This window comes from Vitis riparia, chromosome 14, assembly GCF_004353265.1.
Source record: "Vitis riparia cultivar Riparia Gloire de Montpellier isolate 1030 chromosome 14, EGFV_Vit.rip_1.0, whole genome shotgun sequence".
NCBI lineage: Eukaryota > Viridiplantae > Streptophyta > Magnoliopsida > Vitales > Vitaceae > Vitis > Vitis riparia.
This window is the reverse complement of record NC_048444.1, coordinates 273,295-283,149: the sequence shown is the minus strand read 5'-3', so window position 1 is coordinate 283,149 and position 9,855 is coordinate 273,295. Positions and strand designations below refer to the sequence as shown.

The following is a 9,855-nucleotide window of genomic DNA, read 5'->3' as shown; positions in this document are numbered from 1 at the left end:
CTTGGCGAGCCGCACACGCTCATCTTGTATCACCAGTTGGTACGCTCAATCAAGCGAAGGCAAGGGATCTTGAGAAAGGATATTGGTTCGTAATTGAGTGAACAGATCAGTGTTAAGTCCCATCAAGAAATCATGTAATTTTCCTTGTTCACGTCTTGCTTGGTGCAATGATGCGGCTATACAAGACGAACAACAAGTGCAAGAAATTAGCAGTTCATGCTTAAATAATTCCTCCCATAATACATTCAATTTGCCATAGTAAGTTGTAACAGACATAGATTTCGGTTGCTCACACTTAGCAATTGAAGTCTTTAACTGTTGAATTCTTGGGCCATTAACCATAGCATATCGTTGCTTAAGATGCTCCCATAAGCATTTTGCATCACGAAATTTAGATAGGGTACTCTTTACCTCGGGATCGATTGTGTTTGTAATCCAAGAAACCAACATTGCATTGACGGTGTTCCAATCAGATTGGGTATATGGAGGTTGTGGTCCGGTGATAGTGCCTTCCAAAAATTCGAACTTGCGGCGTGCCTCCAATGCCAACTGAATATCGGAAGCCCAATTATCGTAATTGTCGCCGCGTAAACGAGTGAGAGTGATGAAGTCGCCTGGTCGGTCTCCTGTGCCGAGAAAAAAAGGTGAATTCATCTCCCTTTTAGGTGGCGGCAATGGTGGTTGTTCATCGTCGCCGGCCATTGTTTTATTGTGTGTGCATGTCAGTGCTCTGATACCATGTAAAGTGTGATTCAAGGGTCAAAGCTTAACCCTAATTGATATTCATCCACGTCAATATATAGTACATCAAGCAAACCTAATTAAGGGAAAACCGTGAGTTTAGGAAACAATCCTAAACAATCCTAAACAATAGCAACTACTTTCCTAGAATATATCATAATATCTCAACAGCCTCCCATCGACTTTTGGTAGAAGATATGCGCACATCTCCGGTGACCTGCCCAGCCAAGAAGGTCCATCGATTATGAGGTGACACATACAGATGATGATAGGTGATAAATGCATGTGGATGAATTAGTATACACAATGGCTTACTTTTAGTGGTTTGTTAAAATAGTAATCCAGGCAGGCCTTCTGATAGAGTACGGGGCTCTCTGTGTCCATTTGAACTACAACACGGCGTTCATCTTGCTCTGATTTCATCCCTTGTTGATCATTGTTGCCAAAGGAGAGATAGTAACGAGGGCTGTTCGTTCTCTGGTATCCTTTCTTGATTTGTCTGCAGCAACTCCTAGCAACTTCCAGGGATGGCCGGTATAGTTGACCAGCAACCTGTTTTAAATGATAACAAGAAAGTACTTGTATGAACATATTTCATTATCTAAACTTTCTTACAAGTGTGAAATGGACTTACCTCTTGCAGTTCTGAAACCATAAAGAAGACTGCCTCAGTGTTAACAATGTCATAGAGACGAATACGCTTCAATTCTCTGCTACATGGTTGAGGTAAGTTCACTTAAGGAGGTCCATTATCAACTCCCCTTGTGGAAAGAAAGTAAACTTTCCCAGTACCCCACATAATGGCGTTGGCTTGGAATTGACACCTGTAAACACATGCAGAGTAATCTTGTATAATCACACTAACAACAACCCAGACTGGCAGTGATGGATCAAAATTATCTAAATGTATGAATCTGATGTTCTATATGCAAACTGGGAATGGTAGTAGTTATTGTCATTGTTGCATGCCCTACGTCTATTGGTGATAAGAGCAAGACATTTCATTGATTTTAATTATCCATAGATCAAAAGGGCCCTCATGGTACCTAGTCTGACTTACTCCTTCATTGTTGGTGGTTCGTTTATCTGCATACAGCTTAAGAGCTTCCTCCGCTGACATGCCAGTGTAAACTAAATAGGCACATACCGTTAAGCCTGTCCTACCTTTGCCAGCCTGCAAAATTTAAACTATTGGCACAAAGATACAAAACATGTGACTAACTAAATGCCCCTGTTCTTTTACTTTTAGTAAAAGAACAGCTGCACCCCTAGCAAAGCTGCCTCATACAGGAAATAGTAGTCTAAGAGGACCTGATATGAAACATCCAAACAAAGAATGAGAAAGATTTCAAGTCATACCATGCAGTGCACAACAGCAATGTTCTTTGGATGAGATGCTAGCCATGAATGCACGCTTTTGCAAAAGAGCTTGATAGTCTGAAGAGGTGGAATGTGGTGGTCATCAAATGGAAACGTCTCCACACGACCATGAAAATGCAATGGATCATAACTTTCTTCGACACAGAGATTATAGACCTGTAGAATACAAGGAAAAAGGATGGACGATAAGAGAAAATATGAGAGAAACAGAGAATACCATCTGGTATTCATGTAGTTAAATAACAAAGGAAGAACAGATATGGCATGGGATGCTCAAATGGTTTCTAAACTTCACCTTATAATGCCCATTATGTCTCATGTCCAGCACATCCTTCACTTGCCAGAGAGGATTACGAAATATGGCTTGCATACGCTCTGCAGGTAAAGACATGGCCAGTAAACGGCCTGTGATGAATGACATGTCAAGATCATAACCACCAACAAGCATTCTCCTCCTCTGCTTGGATACCAAGTTGCGAATGTACAAAGTTCTGGTCAGATAATTGATCAGTTGGTATTGGAGCAAACTGTTGCTTGCAAACCTCCCTGGTCCCTGCTCTGAAAATGTCAACCCCATTTGCTTGATATGACAGACTACCTGTAGAAGGATTTTTTGGAAGGTAACTGTAAACCAGCAACTTCACCCAGATGCAGGCAGGCAAGAATCCATCCTAACTACTTAAAAGAATTTCATTTCTGCAAATTTTTAAAAACTATTGGAGTGGACATATTGTTCTTGAGAGCCCACAAGAAACTCAAAATAATTCAATGAAACATTGTTCAAAATCTAAAATCCAGTGAAAATCATAATTCGTAAGGCTTTTGCATGCACATGGTTAAAATTAAAAGCCCCATACAACAAAAAATTAGGAAAAATCTCTGTTTGCTTGTAGAGAAGAGGAAATATTTGAAGATGTTTTATAATTTTTGAGAAACCAGGACAACCCGTAACATGAGGTTCAAACTTTCACATTCTGTCTTTCCATTTCTCAAATATTCTTCAAAACCAAACAGGGGTAAAGCAAAAAGAGGAAATAGAAAAAGAGAGATATAAAGAAAATGGACCTGTATACCTGAACATGAATTCCCTGATTCACTTAGTTTGAAATAACAGGCATACAATAATGGAAGCAATTTTTAGAGCACCAAACTGGACCCAAGAAATGGGAAACCCTAAAAATTGCTTCCAGAACTGTGAGCTGGCAATGGAGTAGATAATGGTGTAGGTCAGGAGGTGATATTGGTGGCACCCATTGTTTTTTGGGTGACGCACTCAGAAATTGTCCTTGGAATCTGAAATTCAATGCTAATTTTGGAGGGATTTTTATGCCCATCTCTCAGCCTCCAATTTTGAGGAAAATCAAGAATGGCCCTAATCCGTAGGCCATAGCTTACCCTTTATCATCATTACCATTAAAATGGAGAATGGAGATTAACTGATATTTTGAATGGATTCAGTTTGTCAACAAGGAGAAATTAATTTAGAGAATCCTCTGGTACAAATCCATATGTTTTCATCGAATATTTGGATCCACTTTACCAGATGTTGAATGGCCCTTATAGTTTGGCTAAGTTCCCAACAAAGAGTAGCCACTACACTGGTTTGTGCCGTTGTGAACATTCAATTCAATAGGTTTGAAGAGATCAAGAAAATGAATTTTTATTATCAAATGAAGAAAGATTTTGCAGGTCTCTTATTCATATTCAATGCAAGTTACAACACTTTGACAAAGAAGATCTTATTGAATAATGGGGCCGACCGGCGAAAAATTGCAGCACTTGCCTTTATTCCAGGTGGTCATGAGGCCTAAGTGACATGAACATTGCAGCACACTGTCTGAGCCGACGATCACTACCTCCATTTTCAATCACAGGAATGGCTGGAGCTCCCCTGGTCCTGATTATGTAGCGACGCCAAGCCAATTGTATATTCACTGCTGCCCATGTTCGCCAATTGGATGAGTAGTATCTTGCTGTTCGCTTAAGCCTTTCATTCGCAAACTTGTAGCGGAAGTGCTCTGTGATGAACCGCAGATGGTTTGCATCTAGACCGAATGCTTCTGTTGATTCCACACAAACAAATGTGGCAGATGAGGCTGGATGCCTGTCTATGAATGGGCGGCGAATGCACCAAGACAGGAGCTCATCGCCTAAAAAGTCTCCAGGTTCAAGCAGGCTTGTGGCCACCATGCCTTTGCTGAGGTTTTGGCTACTCTTTATATGGCCACGGGTGATGAACACCATGCGATGCACTGGGTCTCCTTCTCTAATAATCTGTCTCATAGGAAGCATGAAATTAGCAAAGAAACTAACAACTGTTTTTATTAGGTTATCAAGATGTCTATGACTCTGTAAATTTTGCACCTTTTCATCTTTGCAGAAGACCAGGGGCTTAACCCTGTCACAGATGTTGTCAAGGATAAGATCATCCAAGCTCTGGAACAGAGGTACCTAAAAGAATGCAAATGATAAGTACAGTGTGTGAGAATAATTGAGTTTGTAATAATTTTTTTTCCCTTAATAATCATTTTATGTGAAGTTATCAAAAATCAATCTAGATTATTCATGTTCTTGGACTCTGCAGAAAAATGATCAATCCCTCCTCAAGATATATAAAGCCTCATTAGCACAGTTGCATTCGACATCAAACATACTGGAAGATGGATGTTTTTGTTACCTTTTTAATAAGATCTAGGCAAAGATGGCGCTTAATGTCCCGTCTAAGCCCTTCAGGCAAGTCCTGGATCAATTCCATCTCATCTTCACCCCCCATGGCTGCCCAGCTATGGCGTTCAAAACGGCGAACCCTTTGCCTCAGATGAGATGGCAACTGTCTCCGCCTCATCCACCATTCTATTTCTCGGTATCTCAGCTGCATTTTTCTCTTCTTTGCCATGACAGACTGTAAAAATACCTTCATAACAGTATCAAATCCACATTGTGAGACTACCTTTCACTTCTGAGATTTCAAATTGAAGAAAAAAAACATATTGCACTTACAATCAAGGAAAATGAAAATAATAATCTTACAAAATAGTCACCTGAATATTTCCGATCAATAAAGTAAAGAGCAGTAAGCCACTGAGCACAATGCATATACTGAATATCACTTCTAGCCAGTTACTTGTGGGTGCAAGTTCATTAGCAAAAGTGCTGTAACAATAGACACAACAACAGAAAAAGGAAGAATTTTCAGAAACATCTTTTGATGGTCAAACCTAGGCTAGAGAAGCATGAAATTTTAATTGCAAGGCATTTTATGGCTTCAAAATCCCAAATTAGTTTTAGATAGATTACTACAGTGACATGCAACATTCTAAAGGATATTGTAGAATCTTTCTGTAATTACTCTCCCTATCCTCAGATGCACCTTCACAATGTTTGAAGTTCTACGAATTTGATTTCATTTGTCTTAAATCAGACTCCAACACTCCAATAAGTACAATAAAGCATTAAAATTCAAGACAAAGAATGCAAATCTCTACAAGGTTACCAAGATTCCACTAAAAACTTGCTGGAGTTTCAACTCTGGGGTCACAGCATGGGCGGGGTCACAGCATGGGCAGGCTCACAGCAACCTAACCTAATATATGTGGTTCCTTTAAGGTCCAACTGAAGCCAATAATAAATGCTACCAATATCCGTGTTCTAAGCACAATCTTGGGGATGTTTCAAATCCGACTAGCAGAAAGTCCATGGGAAAGTTCAATTTCAAGTAATGATCAGACTTTATTAGTGTGTGAAGTCAAGAAGCAAAAGCACAGAAAATTCATGAATTTTATATCTTGTCTATTTACCTGAGGTTCAGCAGACCCCAGAATATGGGATAAAGGATCTTAACAGCAATGGATTGACTAGAAATAACAGGAAGAGCAATGTCATAGATCCCATATTCAAACGGCCCATTGACATCCAGGCACAGCGGCTTCCTGGTCAATATTGTAGAGTTATCTACACATGGATTTCCTACTGTGCCTGCCGGTAACAGAAACTGGTAACAAACCTCCTTTGAGCAAGACAAAGAGAAATTGCACCTATTTCTGTCACACTGTTGACGGAGACATGATGCTACCCGTTGTATTGCAAGAACATACCAGCATCCTCCAGCAACCTGTAAGCAAGATGTGTTTGTGTCAAATGAAGCATAATAAAAGTGTGAAATAAATGCTGTCAAGATCTTAAGGTAGTCTTACATGAGAAGCAATCAAGTAGGCAATGAGATTAAGAACAAAACGCCACCAGATAGTGCCAAATATATAACCCATGACCTTCTGCATTCTTCTCATCAAGCAAACACTATGGTAGACCTTGGGAAGGAACTGGAACAAGAACATCAGCAGAAGTATTGTCATCATCAGCTTTATCTCCTCTTGTTTGATTAATTTCGGTACAACCAACCAAAACACAACCTGCAGCCAATGAAAGAAATAAATCAGGAGGTGAAAATTTGGCGTTAAATAGAATCATAGAACCGGTAAATTGTCGATGCTGCCAAAATCAAAGCACACTATCAGAAATGTGTAGTTTTCAAAGAATTGATAGACCCTTCAATTGGTCTGTTTTGGAAGAGTGTTCATTTATTGGGAAAACAACTTATATTCCATAAAACTGGTAATTTTTTAGGGATTACTGTATCTGATCAGAGGAACAGAGGACAGATGCCTTAGATATTCCAATAAAATCAACATTGCTGTTACAGTTTCACTGAGATTTTTTTATAGGAGATAGAGATACTTCTGCATCTTGGATGGCTTTCCAAGATTAAGTAAAACTGTAAGGAAAAAAAAAAAAAGTTTCAATGTCAGAACTCTGTTTTTTCAGGTTTTTAGTCGAATTACATGATTTTATTTTTATTTTTTTTTGTGGTTGAATTTTGTACTTTTTTTGGTGGGTGATTTTTAATCCCAGACCACAAAACTATAGGAGTAGCATACTTTTAGAAGCAGAACCAGTACTTGGCAGTTTGATTTAAGCAAACAAGGTTAAGGAAAGTGAGCCATGACTAATATCCAAAAGGGGAATCATATTGTTGGCAGAGGGATTTGGTGTTTTTCACAGAGATGATGTCTTCCATATTAGGTGACTGCAAAATTCACCAAACTCTGCTAACAAAATGACAATTTCACAAAAAACAAACTGGAAAAACAGCCAAACACCCCCAACAAACCTTCCCACTGAATTCTAATACACTCTTCTATCGCTCTCCCCATTCCCATTCCATTATCATCTTCTCCAAAAAGAAAACAAAAACGGGAAAATTCATTTGGTAACAGTCCATATTATGGACCCCTGATCGCCACCCGTAGTTTAACAAGAACCATATCATCAAAGTGATTAGAGTAATCCATAAAACAATGAGACCCCACTTGAAAGTTGAAACCGACAAGTCGCGGCCTAAAGCCTTATTAGTTGTAATCAGTATTCGATTAATCAAAACATGGGAATTGAATCAGACACATAAGCATTGATGAGTTTAACGAAATGATATGGTGAATGAAGATGGAAAAAAAAGGAAAGTTTGGTAATTAAGGAGAGAGAATGATTGGACCTGAGGAACAGGGAGGATGACGAAGAGATCGAACCAGAAGCCTTTGAGAGACCTGACGTAGTGGGAGGCAATGGCACGTGCGTCCCACACGAGTTTACCACAACCCACCACCAGAGACTCCCTAGACACGTACGCCAGCCTGAACTGCAGCCACAAGTGAAACAAGTGCACAGCGTCCACACACGTCCGCAGCACCGTCACGATGGCCGCCAGCCCGCCGTCCATGTACAGGCACGGTCCCCCCTCGCCGCCAATTGATATGACGTAAAAGAAGAGGGGATCCACTGCCAGGGACATCCCACGGACGAGTAGGAACGCGCGGTTCCACCTCTGCACGGGCTTGGTCCTCGGGTCCAGGACCCGCCCGAAAGGCCCCGAGGGGCGGCCGTTCGACCGGGCCTTCCCGGTCCTCCTGTCCTGAATTGGAATCAAGGAAGAACCGGCTGAGGCCTCCCACTCCGGCTGGTGGGCCTGGTCACAACTGGTGGAGTGGAACACCGGCACTCCCACCTGAGTACAGGCGTAGCATTCAATGGAATTGGAGATGGGGCCGTCGTCTTCTTCGTAGATTTCATCGGAGTTTGCTTTCCGGCGCCGGAATATTCCAATCCACCTGTTTTCACACAAACACAGAGAGTGAGCTTCAGAATTAGAATAAGAATAACGTCAGTGAATAAGATGAGACCTTGGAAGGGAGATTTGGAAGTTGGGTGGAGCGTCCATTGTCTGAAAAGAGAAACCATGGGAGAGAGAGATAGAGAAGAGGGCGGAAGTGAAAAAGATTAGGAGAGAAGGGGATGAAGAGTTGGGGGTAATGGGTATTGGTTTATGGGGTGGGGGGATATAGACATAGTGGTATGATTAATGGGAGAGTCTGTCACGTAGCACATGAAGGTTTGTCCTGGTTGTAAGGATGAAGAACTAGTTACGGAACATGGCGTCTGTGGCGCTACTGCCGCTGTGACCGTGAGAGCTTGGGTCCACTTGCCTCACCTCTCCCCCTCTGTCCCTCCATGGAAACCAGTCTGACGCTCACCCACCTCACTCCCTTCCCTTCACCCCACGGCCCACACACCACCCCTCTCTCTCTCTCAACCTAATGTAAGTCAGTAACTAATGATGAATCCGATACCCAGAAGTAACATTATTTTATACACAATCTATCTGTCATGTGATTCATCTCTAAATAAAAATAATTTTTAATAAATCTCCTATTAAAATTATTATTTCCATCTCTCATATTATATTATATGAAATTAAAAGTAGGAGTCCATTCATACTTTCTTCTACAAACTTTACCTCAATGAATATTAAAGTTTTAAGGTTAGATATATAAAAGCAGTAACAGGATCATATTCAAGTACACAAAGAATATTCCTTTGCCCCCTCCTCTTCATTATTGCTCGGTTACTATAATACTTTACCATTATATTTATTACTCCTCCTCAAAATTTAATCATTCCTTAGAAAGTATACTTGTATCATTTTATATATGGGTTAGCCAATACGAGTTTATTCAAATTTTATTTCTTTTTCCTTCTATATCATTTTTTTTTAACTTGGTTTTATAATATATATTTATGTTTGTCTAAATTTTATTCTAAAAAATGTTTTTAACATTTTTCACTAGAATTAGTATTTTGAGAACTTGCTTAAATTATTTTTTACAATGTTTTGAAAATATTTTAGAAAAAATAAGAAATATTAATAAGATTTTAAAAACTTTTGTATTATATATAAATGTAAAATGATTTCAAAAGAAATGATTTAAACAAAATTTAATAAGTGAAGAAAAATGTTTTTTATATTTGAGTATGAAGCAAAATCACATTCATGGAAATAGTTAAAAGCGTTTTTAAAAAATATTTTTCCAAAAAGAAAGAATTAAAGAAAATATTGGAGATAAGACAAGCACTGATAAATTGGTACGTGGACATGCTCAGACTTTTCAAACGAATCCATTTGGATTTTGGAAATATTGAGACCACTTTGTGGTTGGTATTCTGAACCTTTTATTCCTGCTTTTGAGTCATTAAGTTTGGCGAGAAAACTACTACTCTTTTCATCTTTTATACTTGGACTGCTCTCTCTGCTTCAAATCTCTTAACCTTTTTTATCCAATAGATTTGGTCTTTTTATTAGCCCTTCAATCCTTAATCAACTTGGATCACCTAAATTTTCAAATC

At 39.4% G+C, this 9,855-nt stretch overlaps 2 protein-coding genes across 3 annotated transcripts; both read right to left on the bottom strand.

Moving 5' to 3' along the window:
* Positions 1-1,531: 1,531 nt before the first annotated feature.
* On the bottom strand, positions 1,532-2,773 carry LOC117930031 (phosphatidylinositol 3,4,5-trisphosphate 3-phosphatase and protein-tyrosine-phosphatase PTEN1). Its single transcript, XM_034850480.1, has 3 exons — positions 2,417-2,773; positions 2,101-2,277; positions 1,532-1,915 (listed from the first exon to the last, which is right to left on the bottom strand). The coding sequence occupies exons 1-3, from the start codon at positions 2,696-2,698 to the stop codon at positions 1,718-1,720; spliced, it is 657 nt and encodes a 218-aa protein (XP_034706371.1). The 5' UTR covers positions 2,699-2,773; the 3' UTR covers positions 1,532-1,717.
* A 982-nt stretch (positions 2,774-3,755) lies between these two features.
* Positions 3,756-8,728, bottom strand: LOC117930415 (cyclic nucleotide-gated ion channel 2). 2 transcript variants are annotated; one of them, XM_034851072.1, is made up of 8 exons: positions 8,355-8,728; positions 7,670-8,282; positions 6,315-6,530; positions 6,156-6,232; positions 5,163-5,274; positions 4,799-5,035; positions 4,486-4,572; positions 3,756-4,395 (listed from the first exon to the last, which is right to left on the bottom strand). In XM_034851072.1, exons 1-8 carry the CDS (start codon positions 8,390-8,392, stop codon positions 3,907-3,909), a joined length of 1,869 nt encoding a protein of 622 aa, XP_034706963.1. In that variant the 5' UTR covers positions 8,393-8,728; the 3' UTR covers positions 3,756-3,906. The 2 variants fall into 2 exon arrangements, with proteins under 2 accessions (XP_034706963.1, XP_034706962.1); XM_034851071.1 differs by having other exon boundaries at positions 5,919-6,232; positions 8,355-8,727.
* Between the last annotated feature and the right edge of the window lie 1,127 nt (positions 8,729-9,855).

Coding starts and splice junctions, on each gene's coding strand:
- LOC117930031 (XM_034850480.1), bottom strand. CDS start 2,698: ATGGGGTTGACATTTTCAGAGCAGGGACCAGGGAGGTTTGCAAGCAAC. Junction 2,278..2,416: donor GACATAATGGGCATTATAAG/GTGAAGTTTAGA, acceptor TGTATTCTACAG/GTCTATAATCTCTGTGTCGA. Junction 1,916..2,100: donor TTGCTGTTGTGCACTGCATG/GTATGACTTGAA, acceptor TAAATTTTGCAG/GCTGGCAAAGGTAGGACAGG.
- LOC117930415 (XM_034851071.1), bottom strand. CDS start 8,392: ATGGACGCTCCACCCAACTTCCAAATCTCCCTTCCAAG. Junction 6,531..7,669: donor TCATCCTCCCTGTTCCTCAG/GTCCAATCATTC, acceptor CATTGGCTGCAG/GTTGTGTTTTGGTTGGTTGT. Junction 5,275..5,918: donor TGGGGTCTGCTGAACCTCAG/GTAAATAGACAA, acceptor CTATTGTTACAG/CACTTTTGCTAATGAACTTG.